The sequence below is a fragment of the Denticeps clupeoides genome, chromosome 11, assembly GCF_900700375.1.
Source record: "Denticeps clupeoides chromosome 11, fDenClu1.1, whole genome shotgun sequence".
NCBI classification, from domain to species: Eukaryota; Metazoa; Chordata; class Actinopteri; order Clupeiformes; family Denticipitidae; genus Denticeps; species Denticeps clupeoides.
Genome location: NC_041717.1, coordinates 964,353 through 991,393, shown reverse-complemented (window position 1 = coordinate 991,393; position 27,041 = coordinate 964,353). Strand labels below are relative to the sequence as shown.

At 42.6% G+C, this 27,041-nt stretch overlaps 1 protein-coding gene across 1 annotated transcript; it reads left to right on the top strand.

The window, feature by feature from the left end:
- The first annotated feature begins 6,942 nt into the window (after positions 1 to 6,942).
- slc6a4b (solute carrier family 6 member 4b) lies at positions 6,943 to 25,677 on the top strand. The gene is made up of 13 exons (XM_028995965.1): positions 6,943 to 7,170; positions 7,434 to 7,568; positions 11,664 to 11,883; positions 12,418 to 12,556; positions 12,646 to 12,780; positions 18,338 to 18,441; positions 19,313 to 19,440; positions 19,537 to 19,649; positions 20,376 to 20,507; positions 20,755 to 20,854; positions 20,936 to 21,036; positions 22,156 to 22,323; positions 25,409 to 25,677. Exons 1-13 carry the CDS (start codon positions 6,954 to 6,956, stop codon positions 25,487 to 25,489), a joined length of 1,773 nt encoding a protein of 590 aa, XP_028851798.1. The 5' UTR covers positions 6,943 to 6,953; the 3' UTR covers positions 25,490 to 25,677.
- Positions 25,678 to 27,041: the final 1,364 nt, after the last annotated feature.

The following is a 27,041-nucleotide window of genomic DNA, read 5'->3' as shown; positions in this document are numbered from 1 at the left end:
GCTGACAAAAACATGTAAAAACACTGAAGCTGCAAACTTTGTGAAAACCGGTATTTGTCTTGATCTCAATACTTATGGCTACAGCTGTACGACCTCCCTGCCTTGAAGATACTGCATTTGTTGGGTGTGTATTGTGAGTAGTTAACCCCCACTGGCCACTAGGTGGCCCGTGTTCTCTGTATGTGGGGGCAGGGGTGGGCTTAATTAATGTCACACTAATTCTCAGCACTTGGCAATGCTCCTCTGATATCAGTGCAGTTTATGAGTGAAAGTAAGACATTTTATTTTGTATTCAGCAGGTAATCGTATTTCGACTGGTTGTGGCACAGTTCAGCAGTTTTATAGTTGTCTGTTTTTCTAGGGGGACTAAATGGAGGGTCACACCTGGTCATGCTGCAAAGCATTAAACTGTATTGATGACGTTATTTAAAAGCTAGCTGTAATGTTACTGATTGGTTTGATGTTCTGAAGCCAATATCTATTACATGGTCCAAGATAGTTCCACAATATTTTATAATCTAATTTAAGATATGTACAGAGGTTCAGGGGTGTAAATCATCAGCTATTCTTGATAGAATGTTTGCTGATAACTCATTGACTGCCATGTTTGATATTTACAGGGTGGGCCATTTATATGGATACACCTTAATAAAATGGGAATGGTTGGTGATATTAACGTCCTGTTTGTGGCACATTGGTATATGTGAGGGGGCAAACGTTTCAAGATGGGTGGTGACCATAGTGGCCATTTTGAAGTCGGTCATCTTGGATACAACTTTTGTTTTTTCAAATTTATTGGTAATTTCACAAGAAAAACAATGATGTGCTTGGTTTTAACGTAACTTTATTCTTTCATGAGTTATTTATAGGTTTCTGACCACTGTGTTCAATGTCACCAACCATTCCCATTTTATTAAGGTGTATCCATATAAATGACCCTGTAGATTGTTTCACCCCTAATATAACACCATCAACCTTAATGGCAAAAAGTCTATCACTGGGCAACGTTTGGTACGTCCTAACCATTGCATCCAAGGAAATTCACAAGAAGTGAGGCTTTAATGATGCTATGATCCAGCCTTGAAGGCATAGCACATACAAACACAGACCTGCACCATTGCTCATTGCACTAATGGACGAATCGCCTCATTACAGGCCCACTCACATACACTACACCTATGCACTTTCTTATTGCACTCCTTTAAATGCCTGGGACACTCACTAGCACATTGTTTGACTGTTTCCTGCATGTCCATCGCCACTCCTTCCTCACGGCATTATAATATCATAACTGGGTCCTTATGCTTTGCCCATTTTCTACTCCTGTAGCTTGAAAGAATGCAGGGGAAAATTTTGAGTCACCTAAACTTATAAAGGTGATTAAGTCTCGATTTGGATACATGATAGCTATAGGGTTTTATTGTTTATACTACTGTGAGACCTAAGTGAGAAAATGTCTCCTGATAGAGTCTACTTAGCAAACATCTTACTCCTGAACTTTGAAGTGACATACACCATTAGATGGTCAGGGCAGGAGGACATAAGAGAAATGTCAGTATCTCCTTTCACAAATGGAACAAGGTCCTGTAAATGCTGAGTGACTGATGCTCATTTGTGAACTCAGAGTATGACTTGGAGATGTGGATGGACACTTTATTGCATTGAAATTGAAAGCAATGCTTCAGCTTTGTGTGCAAATGAGTTAAATGCATCCTGTTATCCAAAATAAAATTCTGCATGGAATGAAGTCATGGTCAAGACACACCTTTACTTTAGTAGCCAGTTTTTGTGTCTGTGACAATTAACATTCGTCATACCTGACGTAATGTGTAATTAACACATTCATATATGTAAAACAACATTACATCTGATGCAATAAACTTTAATACCATGTTTATATATATATATATGGGTTAAAGTATGGTGAAATCAAGAAGAAGTAATAAATAAGGTATTTGCTTGAAACTTTTTCTATCATATTCACCTAATTTGGTCGCTAGAAAAAAAGCTCTAAAATTAGAAATGCCTCAGCACAAACAATGTTTCTTTGATATGCATGACAAAATGTACGAGCTTATGAACATTGTAATAGCTTATAGATTTTCATCAGAACATAGCTTATAGATTTTCATCAGAACTGTGCTTGATCAGAGATTAATCATCATACATAAATAATACATAATATGAAGAGTTTAAATGTTGTATCTCAAAATGCAAGCCCTGGTGTAATGATCTACTACCGGTGTAATCTGCACAACTGTTCAGGCATTTTGACTGGTTATTTTGACTGGTAGTGTACATGGTGGATGAAAGACAAATAAACAGTTTTTGATACACATAACATAACATACGGGCATGAAAGTGAAACTGAAGTCTATGTACGGCACAGAAACTGTTTTGGGATGATAGATAGATTCAGACAAGGATTGCACATACCACTTATAGATTTATACCCATCAAATCTGGACCCAAAAACCTCAAATCAGGTCAGGGACATAACATACTTATATGACATGATATAGGTCTACCTTGCTTACTTCATTTGGTTAATGCAAAATGACGAGAGAGGGTGTTAAAATAAAAGATCATAAGAATAATAAAAGGAAAAGAGTGCAGATAACCCAATAAATGTGCACCCATGCTTTTACCCTCCTAAGAAGGTGCGGTTCAGGGTCACATGGATGGAGGCTCTGTGCTCAGGTTGCTGTGTGATCTGAGTCGACAGTCTTTTATAGCATTCTGGGCATGTCTGGCAGGGCCCCATCAACCTAATGTTCTGTAGTCCATACAAGTCAGTGCAGATTCAAAGAAATGTATTTCATCATGCTAGTGCTATGATCAGAGTTCAGCTGTTGCAGTCTGGCTGCCCCTCAAGGGTCTGCTTGCATGTGCTTGGTGGTCCTTTATGTTCCCCATGACTGACTGTCTACCTTCACAGGAGAAGCAGATGAACCATGAGCTGAGGGAGCCTGGGAAAAGGTTATCAGTGAGGGCAGAGCAGATGAGGTGTGTATTTGAGAGCTCACAGTGTGTTAGTGTTCTTACATGAGCTCTGATGGAGGACTCACTGAAGTTAATAATAAAATATGAACATAAAAAAGCCCAGCCCTGGCTTTGTGTGTGGGGAGTCTGCATGCTTTCCTTGTGTTTGCACAGGTTTCCTCTGGGTTCTCCAGTTGTGTGAGCCCTGTGGTGGGCTCCCCAGGGATCCCCATCCTGCTCCCACAATTCCAGCATGAATTCCAGCAGACAATTAAGCCGTGTGTAATTAGCTCAAATATAAAAACCTAACAAAGGGTGCAGTTGCTATACAAGACATTGGTGACAATCCTTATTCTTTAAAGTAACATGGTGATACTGTGGCTAGATGACCATTCAGATGCTTCCGAGCCAGATCTGTTTCCAAAGCTAACCTGATTTCTGCACTCTGTGCCCACTGACCCATATGATTACTGTAGTCTGTCTATTTGGTTAGGAGTTTTCAAATCAGACAGGGCTAAAAGCAGAGGATCATATAGCACATTCATTTTATTATGCTTTCCCAGTAAGCCCAGTTATACCACTACATGCTATTTTTGCCCCACCTTTGAATTACCCTGTTAGTTCACAGATAAAAGCCATCTGAAGAAATGTCATGTCATGATTTACAATTTTCAAATCGGTCCAAAATTCCATGACCATTGAATATATTGAGTATTGAAACTTAACTAAGCAACCTTTAACAAAAGTGATGTATGCGGTATGGAATTATGAAACAGTGTAAAACCCATCTACAAATACAATAGTAAACTGTAGTTCATTAATCTAGTATCTTTATTCTCTACCATGAGGAAAATGTGCTATTAAGTGAACTCATACTGAAAACATCTACCACATTGTGCTGAGGCTGAAAACACAGATTCAACGTATTTTAACTTAAAATCCTTCTATAAAGGCTGGACAGTGGGAAGGAATAAATCAGCATAACCAATCTTCATGTTTGAAGGAAAACTGAGCTACACTAAGTAAATAATTCAATTTATATTTGAACAGCACTTTCTACACTTAAGGCAACAGTAGCAAAGAAAATACCCCCAAGACAAAAATCTGGGTTGTCCATGTCACATCATGAATGCTAGTTAGTGGTCAGAGTTTAATAGGCTGGTGTCTTGGTGGAAGAAACTGTACCACAGATTTCTGGTCTGGGATGCTAACAGGAGCAGAGACAGGCAGATGCACTGTGGCAGGTGGTCACAAGCTTGGGCATGAGGCAGAGGGATGAGGCAATCAGAAAAACAAGCAGAGGTGCGAGGCAGAAAAACAGGCAGTGCACCAGGCAGAGGCACTAGTGCACCAGGTCTATATAGGACCAGGGCTGTTGTGGGACAGGTAGCCCACCACCACCTCATCTGCTCTGCCCTCACTGATAACCTTTTCATCTTTGCCTAAGCACATGTTGCAAAGGCCCCCATGTCTTCCTGGACATCTTGGGTGATGGTGGTACACCAGAAGGCTCGCTGGTGCTAGCTCAGAGTCCTCTTGACTTCGGAGTGGCCTGAAAGGGCTGAGGAATGGACCCATTGGAGAGCAGAAAAGCAAAGGGACAGGACAGGACTTGCCACTCACTTGGACCCTAAACTGAAGGTTGGTACGCAGGGTGAGTGGAGTGTCTAAGATGGTGGTAGTGGCAATAGAGCCAGATAAACCTTCCCCTCCGCTCACTTGGCATGCCCATTTTCTGGACGAAAGAGGACAGCGGACTTGGTGGTGGTCAGGGGAGGCGCAATACTCACACAGGTGTTCCATGTATTGTCTGTCTCTTTCTGCTGCAGACTGCACAGCCCGTCTGAGCTGCGTGGGTGAGGGTGGCTGTGCTGCAGCAGACAAAGGGAGGCTGGGTGCAGGCCGGGAAGGGGAGAGCATCCGGAGATCAATTCTCATGACCAGTTGAATGGTTCCCTCGTATGTGCTGGCCATCTCATCACGGATTCGTGGTGTGAGACCTTCAAATTACATGGTTCTGAGGGTGGCTGCCCTAAAGTGGACTAAGCCTCAGGCCCAGGGAGTCTTTTTTGGGTTCATGGCATCATGAAAAAAATATTATGTTGACATTTTGAGGGAGAATATGCAAAAGTCATAGTCCAGGTTTAGGTCATTGCTGGGTCTTTCAGCAAAACAATGATCCAAAGCATACATTGAAATTAGTCCAACAGTTCCTCAAGGATACCAAAAACAAGATCCTGGAGTGGTCCACACAGAGCACAGACCTCAATCCTATTGAGAATTGGTGGTGGGTGCTCCAAGTAAATGTCCATGATCAGAAACCTTGCAATTAGGACTAATAATCTAATTTTTTCATAAGGGGGGGGCTAATAATTTCAGCCTCACCTATAATGCAGGGGCTGGTTGGGGAAGACTGATGCAGGCAATAACACTGAAGTGAGCCGAGACAGGATGCAGGTGAATTATTGTTTATCATTTTATCAGCAGTATTTATTTTTTTGTGGTTTTTTGGATGACTGCTGGCAGATATGTATATGGTAACATTGCTTGCGGGTGCAACATATTGATTTTGAGGAAGCAGGTCAAATGAAAACTGTCAATCATGTCGACAGGCTCCTCCCATTCTTGTTCATAAAACATTATTAACGTTCATCTTTAGATCCACTTCTCCGAAATATAGATTATCAGCAAACAGTTATTGTTTTTAATCTGTTTATTTATTTGCAGGGCCAGTGGTGCAATGGATAATGCTATGGAGGTTCGACTAGGTTTGACTCCTGGCTGGCTCGTGGTTTAGGGGCAGTGGTGGGTTAGCAGTTAAGGAAGAGGCCCCGTAATCAGAAGGTTGCTGGTTCAAATCCCGAGCTGCTAAAGGGCCAGTGCTCCCCGGTGCGTGTCATGGTTGCCCACTGCTCACCACAGTGATGGGACACATTTCGTTGTGTATCACAATGACAATCACTTCCCTTTTTTACATTTACATTTACAGCATTTATCAGACGCCCTTATCCAGAGCGACTTAATCAGTTACAGGGACAGTACCCCCTGGAGCAACTTAGGGTTAAGTGTCTTGCTCAGGGACACAATGGTAGTAAGTGGGGTTTGAACCTGGGACTTCTGGTTCATAGACAAGTGTGTTAACCACTACACTACTTCCACCCTGGGTAGTTATGTTAATGTTGTATATTTTAATATTTTAAATTGTATATTTAATTTTTTTTTTATTATATTGGCCTACATGTCCCAAGCTGTCTGTCATAGTGTTTTTAAATAGGACTCTTTAGCTCACATCACAACTTTAGTGAGGTTGGATATAAATGTAAATTTAAATGTTTCTCGCCCAGCTTCTGGGTATTTCCCTAAATAAAATAAATCCCTAGGAATATCTCTTCCTAATCACATTGGGACCCAGAATGCAGAGCTTCTCTAGCCAGTATGTGCCTGTTGGCAGTTATCAATAATGCAGAAACAATTTACACAAATCTGCACAGATCTATGGTGAGGGATCAGAGAAATGTGTCAAAATGACAGCATTATTACGCTGTCATGGATCTCACACCACTTTAATTTCACACCAATGCTGAACGTTGAGCATCAAAAATCTCCAACCTTTCAGCATAGCAAGTTTAGTACAAATGAGAATATCAGTTGGACCATCATCTAGTCCAGTGTGGTCATCTTGGTAGTGTCTTCATCACTTCTGGTTCTGTCCTGGGCTGCTCTTTCGCCCCCCTGCAAAAGACAGCGAGAAGACATGTGTTTCATGTATGTATTTTTGTAATATTAATTGTTCCTCGTTTCGATGATCTGTTGACTAGGTAATAAGTGAAGTTGGAACTAGTGCGATGCTGGCTGTGAAGAGATCCTCTAATCTCATTCAGGGCTGCATGTGCACTCAGGTGGGGCAGAGCTGCTCCCACCTCCTCTTCAGACAGGAGCGCAGCACTGGAGCGACTGGTCCACCACCAGCGATGCCTCAGCAGGATTCAGCGCCTCTGACTGGGGGTCTCTGCGCCCAGGGTCCCCCCAACTCTGCCTACAGTTCAAACGCAGCGCCGGCCATCACCCAGACGGACTCCAGGGACAAATGGAGCAAAAAGATGGATTTCCTGTTATCTGTAATTGGCTTCGCGGTAGACCTGGGGAATGTCTGGAGGTTTCCGTACATATGTTATCAAAACGGCGGCGGTAAGACTTTCATTTTGAAAAAAAAGTTTGTGTGTGAACTTTATTCAAACAAACTAGTCTTTCGGTATAAACCTTATTTTAAAAATTGTAACGTGTACAGATTTTTTTTTTTGTAATTTACGTACTGAATACAAACCTCCGTCGCTATTAAAATGGTTAATAAATTGAGTAGAGTGCTTTCCAACGCGCTCCGTGTAGTTTAGTTCAACGTTCTGGAATGAAAAGAGCAGTAAACGTGTCGTTTCGGTTCATGTGCTCCGCAGGTGCGTTTCTCATCCCCTACATCCTCATGGCCATATTTGGAGGGGTCCCGCTTTTCTACATGGAGCTGGCGCTGGGACAGTTCCACCGCACCGGCGCGATTTCCATCTGGAAGCACATCTGTCCGATTTTCAAAGGTGGGAAACCTGTTACATACTGCGAGGTTCAAATCCCACTTACTACCATTGCGCCCTGAGCAAGACGCTTAAATCTGGGGTTCTCCAGGGGGGGACTGTCCCTGTAACTACTGATTGTACTCGCTCTGGATAAGGGCGTCTGATAAATGCTGTACATTTAACATGTTGTCCAGAAAAAAAATCTATTGTTACAGGTAAATCACTATGCGGCAGTACCCATGTCATAGCCCCATGTGAGACTGTGAGACATGGATGTATCAGTTGCAATGAGAAATTGTAATTAGACGTACAGTGCTTTTTTTTACACTTACAGCATTTGGCAGAAACTCTTATCCAGAGTGACTTACATAAGTGCTTTAAAATGACCATCACTGAAATCCCAAATTTTGTTCACTAGGACCCGATCTGTATAAAACATTCACTTAATAACTCAGATCCCAACTTAAAGATCCCAAAAATAAATATAAAGGAATGTTACAGCTTTCATTTAAAGATCTTTAATGACTCTGCTGTTGGAACATCTAGTGAAAGTTAATTCCACCACCTAGTAGCCAAGACAGAGAGGAGTCTAGATTAATTATTTCCTTGTATCTTGAAAGATGCAGTGCTAGTGAATTGGAGAGATCGATGATCAATTGAATCTGATGCGTGCTTCTACAGGAAGCCAGAGGAGGGAACGTAGCAGTGGAGTTGTCAGAGAAAATGGGAAAGCTGAAAATAAGTTTAATAATAAATAATGACTAAGTAATAATAAATTCAAGATCAGTCACACAGTTGTTGTGAAGCCACTACTTCATTATTTTAGCAGTGTCCTTAGGGTCATTGTCTTGTTAGAACATAAACCTTCGGCCCAGTCTGAGGTTCTGAGCACTCTGGAGAAGGTTTTCATCCAGGATAATTCCCTCGATTGGACCAGTCGTCCTGTCCCTGCAGCTGCAAAAAAATACCCTATAGCATGATGCTGCCCCACCACCATGCTTCACTGTTGGGACTGTATTAGACAGGTGATGATCAGTGCTCCACACATACACACCTTTTGGTCACATCAGACCAGAAAATCTTATTTCTCATTTTAGCAAACATTTCGTATGTCTTGCACTGAGGAGAGGCTTGCGTCATGCAACTCGTGCCCTGATTGGTGGAGGGCTACAATGATGGTTGACTTTCCACAACTTTTTCCCATCTCTCCATTGCATCTCTGGAGCTCAGCCATTTAGGGATTATGGAGGCCACTGTGCTCTTAGGAACCTTAAATGCAGCATATTTTTTATAACAATGGCCAGATCTGTGCCTTTCAACAATTTTGAATCTGAGCTCTTCAGGCAGTTACTTTGACCTCATGATTCTCATTTGCTGTGACCTGCATTGTGAGCTTCAAGGTCTTATATAAACGGGGGTGTGGCTTTCATAATCATGTCTTATCAGTATAATCAAACACAGCTGGACTCAAATGAAGGTGTAGAACCATCTCAAGGATGATCAGAAGAAATGGACAGCATCTGGTCACTTAGGACCATGTGACATTTCAGTTTTTATTTGTTAATAAATCTGCAAAAATGTCAACAATTCTGTGTTTTCTGTCAATATGGGGTGCTGTATGTACATTAATGAGGGAGAAAAATAACTTAAATGATTTTAGCAAATGGTTGCAATTTAACAAAGAGTCAAAATTTTAAGGGAGTCTGAATATTTTCCATACCCACTGTAGATTGGAGTGTGCTAGTTTTTCAGCTGGTCCTAGTACATCTGTAAAGAATGTGGGTGTGACTTTTGATGCTGATTTGTCATTTCATTGTCGCATTCAAAATATTTCCAGGATGCCGTACTTCCACCTAAGAAACATTGCTAGTTAGGAAGTTTCTCTCCATCTCTCATAGTTCACACACTCATAACATTTAGACTGGATTACTGTAATTCTCTGTTGTCTGGTTGATCTGCTGCGTCATTAAATAAAGTTTAGCTCTTCCAAAACTCTGAATTGTCTGCTTATCACCTATAAAGCTTTGCATGGTCTTGCTCCAGTTTAGTAATGTCCCTAGTCCCTCATAACCCACCATGCTCCCTTTGTTCTCTGGGAGGCTGCTCCCCATTTACGCAAAGTCACTGCTGGAAATTAGCATTTGCTTATTCAGCCCTAAATCATTGGAACAATCTTCAGAGGAATGTACGGGATTCAGACATAGTATCAGTATTTAAGTTCAGGCTAAAAACCTACTTATACAATTTATCCTTTAACAACACTAACAACAAGTAACGCTACTATAGGTAGTGCCGCCAGAAATGTCTAGTTCTCTGTTCAGTGACTTTTCAGTCATTTATTGCTATTGCTCATCACTAACTCACTCTTCTCCTTTCTCTTTCCTTCCCATTAATTCCACTATGGATCGTATATCCTGCCTGGTTTGGAGTGATCACACGACCTCCATGGGCTCTCCTACTCGGCCCTCTGCTGACCCCATCTGATAGTCACCTGCTGAGACTCTAACACACAACCTGGATGTTAATTCATTGTACATAAGTTGACCATAATAACCTTCATATGCCATAATATTTGGATGTATTTCATTGTAAACTAGGGCTGACCAGAGGAGGATGGGTTCACCTTGGTGATTCTAGGTTCCCCTCAAGGTTTTCTAGCTTTTAGAGGGAGCTTTTTCCTTGCCACTGTTGCCTCTGGCTTGCTCTACATTAACATTTTACATTTACAGCGTTTATCAGATGCCCTTATCCAGAGCGACTTATAATCAGTAGTTACAGGGAAAGTTCAACAGTGTCTCGGAATTCTCCCCTGTTCTGTGCTTCACAAATTAAACCCCGGTTTCATGATGTCATGCGGTTGCATCCTCCTTCTTCATCTTCCTCGTTACCTATTCTCATCGTCTCTGTTCACCTGCCTGGGATTTGAACCTGAGTCTTCTGGTTCATAGGCGAGTGTGTTACCCACTAGGCTACTAGCCAAAGCGCTCCTGGGGCTTTGAGCACTATTTGTTAAGCGTTTTATGACAATGTATTATGTAAAAAGCAGCATATAAATAAAGATTGATTCATTGATTGTTATAGGGCAGGGGGTAGCAGGTCAGAAGACTGAATGCAGAGAAGAATGGGGCTGCTGGTGGCGACATGGAGGGCCGGATTATGCCGCCCAGAGAGGTCCAGGTTCAGGTTCTGGAGAGCTTTGGCTGTGTAGCTGTGCGGCTGGGCATTGGTGGTGTGTGGGCAGTACAGAGCACATAAGCAGGGCATGAGGCATAGGGCAGTGCCTACGCGCAGGCGGAGTTCAGTAAGAGTTACAGCGAGGTCGATCTTCATGGTCTGGGGCCCATGGAAGACGGCTGGCATGTGCACTTTGCAGGAGACATCCCCTGCTCCACTGAATACAAGGGTCATGGGTCGCCCACCAGGGATGTCCCAGGATGTGAGGGTGAACCTAATCACCTCCTCATGGGCAATGTCAGTTGTGAGGTGGATGGGGTAGTGACCCCAGGGGGCATCCATCCAGGCACATGATGGCTCTGGAGAGTTCACAGTGGACCACTGGCAGGTGAAGGAGGGTGATGAAGTCCTGGTCCATCAGGTTCAGGGCCTTCCTGAAATCGATGAGTGCACTTCCTTGGTGTGTCTTTGTGGGGTGTTCTGGCCAGGACAGGGTCATGGGCAGCGTCAAGGAGATGCTCAGTCCCGTCAGAGTCTCCTGTGTGGGGTGGGAAATATTGCCCATCAGTGATGTCAGTCACAGCCTCCACTGGGTCCAGACGCATTTTAAAACAGGGCTGGCTCTCACGATCCTCATGTTTAGTATTTTTCTGTCCTGAGTGGTAATTGCTTCTCCAGAAGATTGGTGACTCCTCTCTTCAGGAGTGGTCCTTGCATGCCAAAAGACCTGAGCCTGTGAAGCATGTACAGCCGGCGCTGCCGTTTTTGTGGATTGCATTTGTGTTGTGCTCCACTCTACAAAGTCCCCGGTCATTTTTTTATTCTCCCTCCATTAGTGATGAGTCCAACCATTGCAGAGTCATCAAAGATCTACCTCTACAACCTCACTGTGTCAGGCTGATTCAAACCTGCTGTAATATCAGGCTTTTGTTTTGGCCTTAGGAACTGGATTTGCAATCTGCATTATTGCCCTCTACGTGTCTTTCTACTACAACACCATTATTGCCTGGGCTCTCTTCTACTTCTACTCCTCCTTCACCAGTGACCTGCCCTGGACCAACTGCAACAACCCTTGGAACACAGAAAATTGCACCAATTATTTTGTGAAGGGTAATGTGAACTGGACAAACTACTCCAGATCGCCAGCTGAAGAGTTCTACACGTAAGTGTTTGTTAAATGATTAAATTATTCCAACACGCTTCATAAATTAGAAAAATGCATGCATGGGTCCATTTAGCACTAAACTCTATCCTGTGTTTGAAAGAATCCAAAACATTGTTGTTGGGTTGGCTTCTGGATGGCTCTGGGTTCGTTTAGGCATTCAATCTTGATTATGGTGTTGATTTACCTTTGCATAAACTGTCATGTTGCATTGAAAGATGAGTGCAAATGCAAGTTTATTAAAATGCTGAACAATCTGGTCCCATGGATGTTCCTCCGACACCAGTTAGAGGTGGATCCCACCAAATTCTTCTTTTCCTGTGACTGCTTGGTCTACCCAACATTGGAGAGGTTTGGTGGGATCTGTGGGAATTCTTTCAATTGTTCCTTTTGTTTTTACTATGATATATTTGGGAAACTGCTCCTCTCCCAGTAAATATTATAAATTAACTTGCATGAACTGAAAGACTTGATGGCCTCATTTTTTTCGGAAAAAGTTCAGAACTTGCTCATGTTGGGATTTTTCTATTACAGAAGAAATGTTCTAGAGATCCAGAACTCCTCTGGCCTGCGTAATATTGGTGGCATCCGCTGGCAACTCACACTCTGCCTCTTCCTCATCTTTACCATTGTCTACTTCAGCCTATGGAAGGGGGTCAAAACCTCAGGAAAGGTGAGTGAAGATATGCTGCTGATCATTCATTATATTAGTACAATTCAGGCTCTGTAAGTGCAATATTTCTTCCTACATGGTGACCATAGGTGGTGTGGGTGACAGCCACACTGCCCTATGTGGTTCTCCTCATCCTCCTCATACGGGGAGCCACACTTCCTGGGGCCTGGAGAGGTGTGGTCTTCTACCTGAAGCCTAAGTGGGAGAAACTACTAGAAACCAGCGTGAGTCAAGGATAATGAATCTCAAATAAGTGGATATACACTGCAAAATTGATTGAAAAATAAGTAAAAGTACGATTAACATGCAAATGGTTTCCCCTTCAAAAGGCATTTTGAAGATTTTTGAAAGTCTTTTGAAATCTAGAAACTACATCAACACAAATGTATACATGAACCAAGTTTCTTCAAAATCCTCCAGTACCTTCAGGTAGACATTTTTGTTATTTTGCAAATCATCCATGGAGAAGTATGTGAAATATAAAACAGTATGGAATATCATAACACAGGCAGGATGAACTTGTATAGGTATGTGAAACTGGTATAGGTATGTGTTTTCATGAACCACAGGTGACAGATTAACACAATTATTTCTGATCAGGGTCAATCAGAAGTAATTATTATGATTGATTTAATCCTTTTCACCACCGAACGCATGTGCTGCATCTTGGTAGTTTTGTCCAATATGAATGTTGTGCAACCACAGCTTCTTAATGATGTTTCACTGGCTTTTAACATGGTTTTTGTTGGTAATTTAACTGCCATACAATAGTAATGCTCCAACTATATGCCCAGCCACGTCTCACATTAGTGTATCAAGCACAAATCAGTATGCACAACTTGAACATGATTGTAAAATACTTTGGTGGGACAGGCAGTGGCAAAGTCTGAATGGCTGGGGAATGAGGGCTTCTCCTCAGTGTGGGCCAAGGAACTAGGAGACCCTCTCTCCACATGTCAAGACAAAAAGCTGGCTGTCCATCACTGTCCTTTTAAGGTCCTGCCCTCTCCTCCCTTTACTAGGCTCCAGGAAGTATGGTCCACCAAGCTTTCCTTCATGGTCCGCCCATTTGTCCCTCTTCAGGTGCCAGGACCTAATTGGATCAGTCTCCCCTGTCCTCAGGGCCAGGTGGAGTATCAGGGGTAGGAGAGCACACACAGGGCACTGGAGCACAGGAGAATATCATTCCTGCAGAAGGACAGGGGAGAGAGATGCAGAGAGAAGGAAGAGGGATAAAGAGGCTGTCTTCCCAGCCCAGTTGTTGTCAGGACTGGAAGTTCAGGTTCTGCTGCTGGCATCCCTGCCAGGTGACATAGAGATGGCATTGATGGAGAACCTGCAAACCCTGCTGGAGCTGCAAACTCTGGCACAGGCAGAGCTAGATGATGAAGAGCTGGAACTGATGGAGAAGTGGCTTTGGGGCCGTTGGTGTTGTGGGGACCAGTGATGGAGAAGCGGCTTCAGGAAATATGCAATCTCTGACCTGGGCTATAATATGATCCAATGGTGGTGGTGAGATGTAATATCAAACCTATCATCTTCTCCAACCAGATGCTGAGCTGCTGTAACTCCTCTCAGTGGGACAAAGCTCTGCAATTTCGGGTCCGTGGGCTTTGGAACAAGCATTGGCTTTGGGGGCAGAGAAGCAGAGAGGTCAAGATTGTTCCAGCCTTTTATCCTGACTTTTCCAAAATCTTGTAGAGTAAGAGTTTGCTGGTTTCACCACAAGGTGTAAGCCTAGAGTGAAGCATGTTAGGTACTCCTAAGATGTTTTCATAGTTGGGGTCCTAGTGAACCGGAATTGATCTCTTCATCGATGGTAACTTAAGCACGTTGTAAGTCGCTCTGGATAAGGGCGTCTGTCAAATGTCATAAATGTTAATGTAAATGTACTCCTTCTCGATAAGTTCTCAAGTCTGGAAGGTGGACATAAGCCCAGCTGAGGAACTTTGCAGACAATCATCTGCCATTGACATGATACACAGCAACAACACAACAGAAGACCTCAGCAGAAGTGGAAAAACCCAAACATCACTGATGCAATCGCAGCAATCACTAAGCAATGCAGAGACATTGACAGCAGCCTTTAATGGCAGCTCTTACAAAAACAGTTCGAATGAACGAACACCCATGCATCACTCTTGATCACGATGTTGTGTTCAGTGTATAATAAGCTTTACTGGATGTATATGTGTTATGAAGTAGAATTATTTCCTTAGTTGAAATAAGTGTCAGACTCCTTGCTTTCTATAACATGTTGCACGCATTTAGTAATTTTTTTTTTCTACCCGAGTTTTGCCGTCATTTGCCATCTTATCTCAGCTTTTACCATTTCTTAACTTTTCTGAGATCCTGGAGCCCTTTTGAAAGGCTTAGCACTGAAACAGCCTTGCTGAAAGTGACTAACAATCTGCTCCTGACACTAGACTCTGAAGAGAATGTTATATTTGTCCTATTAAACCAGGGATCCTCTTTCATCCTTACACTGCGGCTCCCTGTGGCTTTGGAAAATAAATAATTACTGAAGTTTATTTAATTTTAGAGGTTTAATTTGAATGAATACTTCAATGAATGAAGCATTCATCGCATCATCGGATTCTACACGCATATTCGTAATAAAACACAAATAAAATGGTTTTCTGGCAGCATTCACACCCTCCCACACAGCTGCAATCTTTGAGGATCCCCACCTTTCTATCCTCGCAACTATTTTCTGTGCATAAGTAAAATTTCACAAGCAATTCTCTAGCCTACGTGAGCACTAAGCCACTGTCCTCCTGCTTCAGGCCTCCTAATATTAGTTACCAGTCCATGGGTGGAGTCAGCAATCACTAACAAGCACCCAGGGACGTAACAATATGCAACGTTGTTTTAATTTTACATTTGTGGCTCCCAATGCTTTCGCTTTTGTGGAAACCAGGTCCAAATGGCTCTTTGTGTCTTAAAGGTTGCCAACTACTTTATTAAACCTTAGTATTGCCTTTAACACTGATAACCACTCTACTCTGGATGGATGGGAACTCATTTTCTCCAACTAAATAATAATAAAACTTATGTCATTATATTTGTCTCCACCAGATCCAGTCTCCCACACTACTTCTAACCTGGGAGACTCGGATGTATTCTTCGATGCCAAGCTCAGTTTTGACAAACAAAATTTTTCTGTCACTTGAGAATAATCTCTAAATGTAAACCCTCTTTATCACACTGTGATTTGGAAAAAGTCATTCATGATTTTATGAAATCATGGCTGGATTACACACACTATTTAGGACTCCCACGATCCAAAACATCATGGCTCCAAACTCTGAAGAACCAGTGAGTTAATTACATTTTTTTTCTTGAAAAACGCACACACGACTTCCTGCGCCAAACATTGTGGTTGGTGAATAGTGTTAATAAAATCATTTTATTTTATATAAAAGCAAAAAAAAAAATTTCCACCATGAGCACTCATGAACTGAGTGCTGTCTCCGCCCCTTCCTGATTAACTACCTACACCAGTGCTCCTTTAAAAGAGTACCTGCACCAGGGGTTATGGGTCTGATCTTTCCATCTGTCCATCACTGTGTGTGTGTGCATGTGTGAGGAATGAGAGTGGGTGTGGGTTTGTGAAGGTGCCTGGTATGACTGAAATATGGTGTATGGTTGTTTTATGATGTTGGGTCAGTGGGTCTGTGTGCGCCAGCCGGTCAGGTCCAAGCAGTGGCCTGAGTCTTAGTACTCAGGGTCACATGGTTTTAATGAAGGTTGTGGTTGTGTTGTGGTTTATGGTGTGGTCATGTGTGGAGTGTGCCCTGCATAAGTAAGCCTTGCCCTTTCCCAAATTAGATTCCTATATGTTTGATGTGGAGGTGCCAACTTCTAATATTTTATTCAGAATAGAACATAAATCAGGGAACAAAAGTTTAAACTGAGATCATTTAAAATGTATCATTTTAAGGGAAAAATATGTTGATTCAGAATTTCATGGTGTCAACAAATCCCCAAAAAGTTGGGACAAGGCCATTTTCACCACTGTGTGGCATCTCCCCTTCTTCTTACAACACTCAACAGACGTCTCAACAGACAGAGGAGACCAGTTTCTCAAGTTTAGAAGTAGGAATGCTCTCCCATTCTTGTCTAATACTGGCCTCTAACTGTTCAATCGTCTTGGGCCTTCTTTGTCGCACCTTCCTCTTTATGATGCGCCAAATGTTCTCTATAGGTGAAAGATCTGGACTGCAGACTGACCATTTCAGTACCCGGATCCTTCTCCTACGCAGCCATGATGTTGTGATTGATGCAGAATGTGGTCTGGCATTATCTTGTTGAAAAATGCAGGGTCTTCCCTGAAAGAGATGACATCTTGATGGGAGCATATGTTGTTCTAGAACCTGAATATATTTTTCTGCATTGATGATGCCTTTCCAGACATGCAAGCTGCCCATGCCACATGCACTCATGCAACCCCATACCATCAGAGATGCAGGCTTCTGAACTGAGCATTGATAACAACTTGGGTTGTCCTTGTCCTCTTTGGTCCGGATGACATGGCATCCCAGATTTCCAAAAAGAACTTCGAATCATGACTCGTCTGACCACAGATCAGTCATCCATTTTGCCACACTCCATTTTAAATGATCCCTGGCCCAGTGAAAATGCCTGAGCTTCTGGATCTTGCTTAGAAATGGCTTCTGTAGAGTTTCAGCTGGCAACGGCGGATGGCACGATTGAATGTGTTCACTGACAATGGTTTCTGGAAATATTCCTGAGCCCATTCTGTGATTTCCTTTACAGTAGCGTTCCTGGTTGTGGTGCAGTGTTGTTTAAGGGCCCGAAGATCACGGGCATCCAGTATGGTTTTACGGCCTTGACCCTTACGCACAGAGATTGTTCCAGATTCTCTGAATCTTCGGATGATGTTATGCACAGTTGATGATGATAGATGCAATGTCTGCAATTTTTTCGCTGGGTAACACCTTTCTGATATTGCTCCACTATCTTTCTGCGCAACATTATGGGAGTTGGTGATCCTCTCCCCATCTTGGCTTCTGAGAGACACTGCCCCTCTGATAAGCTCTTTTTATAGCGAATCATGTTGCAAATTGACCTAATTAGTGTTAATTGGTCTTCCAGCTCTTCATTAGTCTCAAATTGACTTTTTCCAGCCTCTTATTGCTACTTGTCCCAACTTTTTTGGGATTTGATGACACTGTGAAATTTTGAGTCAACATATTTTTCCTTTAAAATTATACATTTACTCAGATTAAACGTTTGATCTGTCATCTACGTTCTATTACAAATAAAATATTGACATTTGTCATCTCCACATCATTGCATTCAGTTTTTATTCACAATTTGTTTAGTGTCCCAACTTTTTTGGAATCGGGTTTGTACTATTTAGCTGGCTAAACATAACTAGTTAAATAGTGTTTGTAAAGAATATCTCAGGTGTTACTTTAATTAAATAATTAATTGCACAGTATTCGCAGTAACATGCACAGGGTTTGCAAGAAGGGGCCTTTGGTTTGAGTTTGCATGCTCATCCATTTTTATTTTTTCTAGGTGCACTGGTTTCCATATAGGTTTGGTGAAGTGTTATGAGGCCATGTCTAGAGCTGTCCCTGCTTGCACCCATAATTGCTGGGATATATTAAAGCCCCCCACGACCCTTTAGTGGAATAATGAATTCAAATTAAATGAATAAATGCAGAATTTTATCAATTTACATTAGTATTGTGTATTCAGGAATAATTATTATTAGCTAAACATTTCTGTATTTTATTTGAATCACTGTAGGTGTGGGTCGACGCTGCTGCTCAGATCTTCTTCTCCTTGGGTCCTGGATTTGGAGTGCTTCTCGCTCTTTCTAGCTACAACCCATTCACTAATAACTGCTACAGGTTGGAGAATATGCTGTCCTCAATTTCACAAACAATGACATTTATACATTTCAATACATGTCCTTAAAAATGAGCAGCGGATGACCTAGCGGGTAAGGAAAGGATCCACAATCCGAAAGTTGCCGGTTCAAATCCCGAATAGTCAAGTTGCCACTGAGGTGCCACTGACCAAAGTACCGTCCCCACACACTGTTCCCCAGGTGCCTTTCGTGGCTGCCCACTGCTCACCAAGATGATGGGTTGAGGACACATTTCGTTGTGTAACTGCAGTGTCCTGTCCTGCACTTTCACAATCACTTCACATTCAGTTTTCCACTTTTCGCCCGTGGCATTCCCCTCGTTCGAGAAACACTTTTGTGAACCATATGAAAGCAATTGTTAGGAACAGTGTGCCCCTTGACCTCAGCAATGGGTGAGCCCACTCACTGCCAGCAGCAATGGCAAATAAGCAGATGTGCTATTCTTATGAACGATCCATGTGCAGCTTCCAGTGTGATGAGATTATCTATAGCACATTATCTCATTCATTTGCATTTACAGTCCATGCCACACTTATACCAAACAGTGACATTTATTGGTCTTTACAACAAGAGTTATAACTCAGGCCTAAATGTGATTTCAAGGGAGAGTGATGGCTGTGGCCTAAACAGACAATTTCATTAAGCCTGATGTGAAGCAGTGATTCTGTGTGTTGTCAGTATTGCTGCTGCTAGATGGTCACAGTCCAGCTCTCTGACTTGTGAATGAAAGCTTGTAATACGGAAGCCATTCATAAACGCATGGTGTGTGATCCCAGGTTATAACTGTTGTGTTGTGTGTGTGTAATTTTCTCAACCATGTTAACACTTTACTTGTCTGGATTGCGTTGCAGGGATGCCATAGTGACAAGCCTTGTGAATTGTCTGACGAGTTTTGTATCTGGGTTTGTCATTTTCACTGTTCTGGGGTACATGGCTCAGAAGAGGGGGGTAAATGTGGAGGACGTGGCCAGAGACAAAGGCGAGTTCAAATGATATGCACCATGTGCAGTACAGTTCCAGTGCAGGAATTATGTTCAGTGTATTGACCCTTGTGCTGAATTAATCTCTTCACTAGGACCCAGTCTACTCTTCATTACCTACCCAGAGGCCATAGCAAATATGATGGGATCTACATTTTTTGCCATTATCTTCTTCATGATGATGATCACATTGGGACTGGACAGCACGGTATGGTGAGACATGCAATGATAATGGCATAAAGGTGCATTGTGTAAGACGTGCTGTCATAGAAGAAGCCACAGTTTTTGCTATAATCTTGTCATTGACTATGCTGCACACAAACATATATAGATGCATCTGGATTGGGAAGACTTGATGCAGACTGGAAAATATGCCTCTATGCAAAGCCAAAGCACTTTAAACTGGGCTCATAATAACACTTGACAAATAGAGAGTTACTATAACACTGCCCTCACTCCCACCTCAGAGGAAAAGGACTAATGCTACTCCAAGGTCATATTTAAAGCTTCAGTTGAACAATAACCAAATCAATAGCAGAGAGAGCCATAGTCATGGGTATCATCCTAGGGGACAACGGTCAATGATTACCTAGGGTTCAAAATAGCCTACAATAAAGGAAGGTTTACTAATTATGTCTCTTTCCTTTGTTCCCTGTACAATTTGCAAGGAAATTAAATTAGCTTAAGAAACTTGTGGTTTACAGTCATTTGAGTATTTTAGTATTTTTGTGCATCAACTTCAATACTATACATTATGCTTACGTTATGAACATATAGCACTTGGGTTTAATGTTAAATTTGTTTTATTCAAACTTAACCCATTTTTATTCAAACTTAACCCAGATTTCTTATGCAGAAATACACAGACAAAACTACAGACAATGTACCGTATATTGAATAGTGCAAGAGCAAACATCTCTGCTTCTTCTTATAGTTTGGTGGGCTGGAGGCCATTATCACTGCTGTTATGGATGAGTATCCAGACTACCTGACACACAGAAGGGAGTTGTTAGTCCTGGGCCTTGTTGTTGTTTGCTTCATGGGCTCTCTCAGCACCCTTACCAATGTGAGTACATAACAATTATGTAGCATGATTGTAAATTGTTCAGAGACATATGCAAAGACAGCAGTGTGTGCTTGTTAAGGGAGGGTCCACTCAGTACAAATATATATGTATCATAACTGTGCATACATTTAACCGCAGTGTTGTAATTGTGTCAGAATCCCCCAGGTTCCATTTTGATGCTTTTTGACTTAAGTGGCATTTTACCTTCTGTACTTTTGCCCATTTCATGTGCTTATTGTCTTGGCAGGGTGGAGCATATGTGGTTAAATTGTTGGAAGAGTTTGGAGTTGGTTGCTCAATAATTGCAGTTGGCTTTCTCGAAGCTATTGCAGTTTCTTGGTTCTATGGTGAGAATATTCCATTGTCATTTTTTTTCCAACTGAGCCATTGTCATTGTTCCAATTTTTGCACTTTATGTCATGATTCAGGGATCAGGCGATTCAGCAATGACATTAAGGCCATGCTGGGCTACACACCTGGGTTGTTCTGGAAGGTGTGTTGGGTCGCCATCAGTCCAGCATTTCTAGCTGTAAGTTTCGGTGGAACATCCATTGCAGGATATACTGACATTTAAACATGTGTCACTAAACAACTTTTCACATTTTGTCAGTTCAAACATGAAATCCCCTGCAACTATGTCCCTTTTTGGGATATGCATTCTGCAGTGTAACAGTTGATGACACAAACTGGAATTTATCCAGGTATTTGATTTCTAATGAACAAACAATAATAGATTCAGAGCATCTTTTTTTTAACAGACAGAGATCATAAATACATGAAAATTCCATCAGAAGACTGATATGAAATGAATACTGTAAGTCGGTGCAAATCTGCAGGGTGATACGTTTTTTTTATGAATGAGATTTAATTTTAAGCCTTTATCTGAAATACTAAATTAAATCTGGGAGATTTTATTACTGAAACTTGCAACTCCATGAGCATTTCAAGCCATCAATTGTATCTGATATTCCCACTGGTTTTCTCTATATTTATCTCCATCCTTCTACTTCTGTTTTATCCGCTCCCCTATTCCCATATGAGCTCTCCTTCTCCTACATCTCAGTGTCCCTTAATTTATTTGTTTCTTGTTTCTTCTCTCCTGTAGCATTCGTTGGTTGTTTAGAGTCTATCAATTCATTTTCATTTCATATTAATTAACAGTCTATTTGTTTAAATGACATGAACCAGGTCTTATTATATGCATGAATTATTGGTATCCAGTACTAGCATATCATGAATATGTTTAATTTAAGGGTCTGGTGTGAGCTCCTGTGATTTTTTTAAGCAGGATGGCAGGAACAGTCTATATTGCTTTCTTAAAATTGCATTTCCCTCCAGTTCATTTTCTCAGATCCCATCCCTTCAAATGTTAATTTAATTGGCCTGTGAATCTCTGGCTCCAGTTTGCATATGGAATCTCAGTTTATACTCCAGCTGACATTTTCACGTTTTTATCTAGAATCATTAGATTCTCAGTACATGGTTACTGATTGAAAATTCATTCACATTTTTGGCATGTTTTTGACTAGTAACCTTCATCACCTTCATTTGAGGAGTAATGATAATGATTGACATGAAAATCAGACCCAACCAAGACTAAAATGAAATGTAAAATGTAATCTGCTCTTTTCATGCTTTCATCTCTTAGTACATTATAATCAGCTCGCTGCTCAACCCTCAGCCCCTTACACTGTTTGACTATAAGTACCCGGACTGGAGCATCACTGTGGGTTATATCATTGGTGCTTCTTCATTCATGTGGATTCCAGTCTACATGGTCTACAAGTTGGTGTGGACCCCTGGATCTCTGAAACAGGTGAGAAATATTGTTATTTTTGGATCTGGTTGATAAATATGCTGGGGCATGAGCATAGCTGAGATGAGCTGACCTTAGGACCACTTACCAGTGACTTGTTCAGATCACAGTGACCTGTACCACATTACACAGTGTCAAAAAGATGCAAAAGGATGGGCACCCCTTCTTAAATTGCAGGCCTTAATTGGCTTATGGTACTACTAATCATTAGGAAAGGCTAAATGATGAAGATTTCCAAATTCTCTAACTCCTCAAACTTATTCCTTAAAAATTAGTTCAAAGAATGAAAACAAAAACAAAAACAAAAACGGTACATATTAATATAGTATATACAGCAAAAAATGTACAGATATCCATAGTTAAGTTTGCTGGTTCTGTTTTTATTATGGCAATTTGCATATAGAATGTTATGAAGAATGATCAGATGAATTGCAAAAAACGAAAGAAAAAACAAACATTTCCACCAGTGCAGAGCTTACTCAGGAATGGCAGCAGGCAGGTGTGAGAGCATCTGCAAAGACTTTTGGAGGATGGCCTGGTGTCAAGAGGGGCAGCAAAAAAGCCACTTCTCTCCAAGAAAGACATCAAGGACAGACTGATATTCTAAAAAAAAGTACAGGGATTGGACTGCTGAGGACTGGGGTCAAGTCATTTTCTCTGATGAAGCCCTTTCCCATTGTCCGGAGAAGAAAAGTCCATCAGTCCTGTCTCGTGCCAACAGTAAAGCATCCTGAGACCATTCATGTGTGAATCTGTTGCTCATCCAAGGGAGTGGGCTCACTCAATGTTGCCTAAGAACATTTTAATGAATATAGAATAGTACCAAAACATCATGCAACAGCAACTTCTCCCAACCATCCAAGAATTGTTTGGTGAAGAACGATACCCTTTCCAATGCCATCATGGTGCACTGTGCCATAAGGCCAAAAAATTATAATTAAATGGCTTGGGAATCAAAACATTGAAATTTTGGGTCCATCCAATTGAGAAAATCCTCAAAAGGTGGGTGGACAAACTGATCACTGATTATGAAGGAATAGGTCACCATCAGTCAGAGGACACATTTCTTTGTGTCACTGTGTGCTGTGCTTGCAGTGCTGGTGAAGATGTATTAGTTATTAGTGTCAGGATTGGGTGCACCTGGAGACGCACCTGGTACCAGTCTGCAGGGCTGGTTATAAGGAACTTTGGAGCAGCCACTCAGGGCTGCAACATTTATGTGGACTGTTCAACGGGTTTTGTTCTCCCCTTTTTGGCCCTCGTGCCATTTTTATTTCTTGTTAGTAAATAATTGTTTCCCAGTATGTCCCGCCTCTGCGCTTCCTTCCCTTGTCAACTCGCGGACATGACAGAATGTCACAGCCCCAACCTAAGGCGCAAAGGTAAAAGGCAGAGGAAGAAGACCTCGCAGACGAACTCAGCAAGTCGTGGTGAGTGTGTGTGCCAGTGGGGAGAGCTGGAGGATCGCCTGTGGGGTCGGGCAGTTCCGCGGCGAGACATGCCAGGACCAGGATACGACCCCCACGTACTGGTTGAACGGTTTCTTTCTGGTGATTTGGGGGTCGAGCCGCGGCAAGGAGCTGATCCCAAAGTGATCCGCAGAACCCGGAACGGAAGTGTTGCTCCAGTGGGGAGATTAGCTGGCTCCAGCCAGAATGGCCGGAGTTCTGCTCACGGGAGCTGATCGCACCCTGGCTCAAGGGTGTAAGCAGGGTGGACGATCCCTGGGGGGTCCAATGGGATGACACGGACGACGATGAGAGCGAGGATGACGTGAGTTGGTGGACGGTCGTGGCCGGGATGGTCCGCCCATTGCGCCCCTCCGCGGTCATCGCGAGGTCTGTGGGGACCCACGTGACTTCCTGGGGGGCGATGAGGACAAGAGAAAGCTGGACAGTGAGGAGGAAGATGGTGACGCAGGGCTAAGCTGGTGGAAGAGGGCAGAACTGCGCTGCTGAGACTGCCTCGCAGGGAGTCCGCCTCTCCAGCTCCGGTCATGGAGACGCCTTCCCTCTGTTCCCCAGCAGAATGTCAGCGCAGCACCAGCGCCCTCATCTGCTGCAGAGAACATCCACCACCCTCCACGCCACTGGTCCTCCACCATCTCTAGCAAAGCGCCCAGCCCCCGGTGGGAAGTACCCATGGTGCCTGGACCCTTCTCTGGAGCAGCATGTGCATGCCAGCCCTTGTTGACATCCTGTGGTGTGTACTTTGCTGCTCTTCCCTCACTCTCAGACGCGAACAAGATCACCACCATACTCGCGCATCTGACTGGGTCAGAATGGGGCTGGGGCGCAGCCCTTTGGCAGCAGGGAGAGACAAACAAGATGGGTTATCGGGACTTCCTGGAGCAACTGAATGCAGAGTTCGATCGGCCAGAGCCCGAGCCATGGATCGAACCCTGCCCCACCACCACACCCAGCACCAGCCAGGATCCTGTGCAGGAAGACCCCGCGTTGTGGGACACTGGCGAGAGGGTCAGGCAGTAAATGGTCGCCAGAGGGTCCGGGACTGCCTTCCTGTGCGGTGCAGGGAGGGGAGCTGGTCACACTGCCAGCGGGGGCGTGTAGCGAGAGGGGCTGCATGTACCCAGAAGGCACCGCCCAGGGGTGCAGTAAACGGTTTCCGTAGGGTCCGGGACCGCCTTCCTGTGCGGTGCAGGGAGGGGAGCTGGTCACACTGCCAGCGGGGGCGTGTAGCGAGAGGGGCTGCATGTACCCAGAAGGCACCATCCAAGGGTGCGGTAAGCGGTCGCTGGAGGGTCCAGGGCCGCCTCCCTGCACGGTGCAGGGAGGTCAGCTGGTCCTGCTGTCAGCAGGGTGCACAGCATCCTTGTGACAAGAGTCTACAGGGAAGAAAGGGGAATGGGGAATGACTTCCCCAAATTCCAAAGAAAAATAATGACTATCTGCAGTCTATGTGGGGTCTGTTTATCTCAATCATTCCCCTTCACTATGATGGCCATAAGCTCAACCCTGATTTAAACATTGATTTGCATTCTGAAAATGTTGATGCTTATTGCAGACCAGTGACTTCTTACATTTCTGTTTATAACCACTTTCATTCTCTGTTGATTCTTTTTCAGCGTCTTGCTGTCTGTCTGAGACCAGAACGAACACTACCTGACCTCCACTCAGAGGCTCTCAACATGACCCCTGTCCCTTAGAGATGTCCCACTGAACTGGGCACCAAGTTTCCACCAGCACGGTGCCTGTCTTCAAATGATGTCAAACTTTTTTTTTTTTTTTTTTTTAAAGATCGTTACGCCTATGGTGGCTTATAAGGGGAACGGCTTCTCAGGTGCAGCAAAGACACGAGGAGGACAAAGACTGCATCTGTGCCAGTCTCATCAAATACGGCCAGTTCCAGGACAACACATTTTGTACACTTTATTTCAAACTGTATACTGCGTAACCTGTGGTGTTTCTAAATGAAGATGGTGTGAGATGTGTGTGTAAAATCTGTTTGTGTATCTTTTGGGATGACTTGATCTCCAGCCGGTGTGGTCTCTGAGAAGTGGAAATGGGCTTCTTGTGGATTCAGTGTTTGTAGTACAGTTAATGTACTGCTCATAATCTATTTACCCATCAGAGACCATGTTTGTCTTGTTTTGAGACAGGTGAGATTCTGAGTGACCTGACTACATGGCTGTTCTGCTAAATCGAGATATGCGTACTCAATTTTAGAATAATTACAGCAGTGGAATCAAATTGGTTCTTAATATGCACACATATCTCTAGTCCAAAATTTATGCATGCATGTTGACTGGAGGGGGTTTCCCCTCCAATGAATGTGCAAGTTTGAAAATTACCTCAGAACTTGCAACAAGCAGCTAAGATTCATGATGACATTTTTCACTCATGTGTGCTAACATAAAATAACTTATTGTATTTAAAGAAATTGTATTTACAGTCTTCTGTTCAAATATGTGTTTTTTTGCCTTAAATATAAATATTGTAAAATTGTCATAACTGTATTGAAATTGTGTCTGTCCTAATAAACATCACTATAGATTTTGACATATTAGAAAAGACTAAGTTCTGGGGTCAGGCACACAAAGTTCACTGTGTGTTGAATGCTGTCTTTTGTGTGTCTGGAATACATTTGAATGCACGTTAGGAAAGAAAGTCATTTTCCGTATGTCTGCAGTTGGTTGTGACCCCATCATTATATAATGTAGAGAAGAATATGTGAAATAAAACAAATTAAAAACTATTTAAAATGTGCAAAAATATGTTGTCTTCTGTTGTCGGATTTGAAGGTTTAAAGAGGGTGTAGTGCCTAAGATAAAAAATGAAACACAAGCTGTAGAATGATGCATACATGTCTCCATGTTTCCATTTCACAATTCCTAGACCCTTCAATTATTTTCAATGGTTGTTGCACCATTCTAAAATTTGAATATTATGGTATGTCAGTTTTCTGATCTAAAATGTTTCTCTGTGTACCTTCCTTAAGCTTATTTCTGTAATACATTGGGAAATATAATTTAACAGCCTTGTCTGGACAAGACCAGCAGCAGCACCTGCATCATGTGGTGGGACTACCAAAGAGGAGGTGCAATTCATATCAGCGCTGCACAGACTCAATTTGGAAACTTGGTGTAGGTGTTTCTGTAAATAGAAAGCACCGGAGCCACGGTGTCTACATTTTTTTTTTTAAATAGTTCATTATCCTGACAAACCACTTTAGTAACGGATGTCTGGATTTAACTTAAA

Coding starts and splice junctions, on each gene's coding strand:
- slc6a4b (XM_028995965.1), top strand. CDS start 6,954: ATGCCTCAGCAGGATTCAGCGCCTCTGACTGGGGGTCTCTGCGCCCAG. Junction 7,171..7,433: donor ATGTTATCAAAACGGCGGCG/GTAAGACTTTCA, acceptor TGTGCTCCGCAG/GTGCGTTTCTCATCCCCTAC. Junction 22,324..25,408: donor CCCCTGGATCTCTGAAACAG/GTGAGAAATATT, acceptor ATTCTTTTTCAG/CGTCTTGCTGTCTGTCTGAG.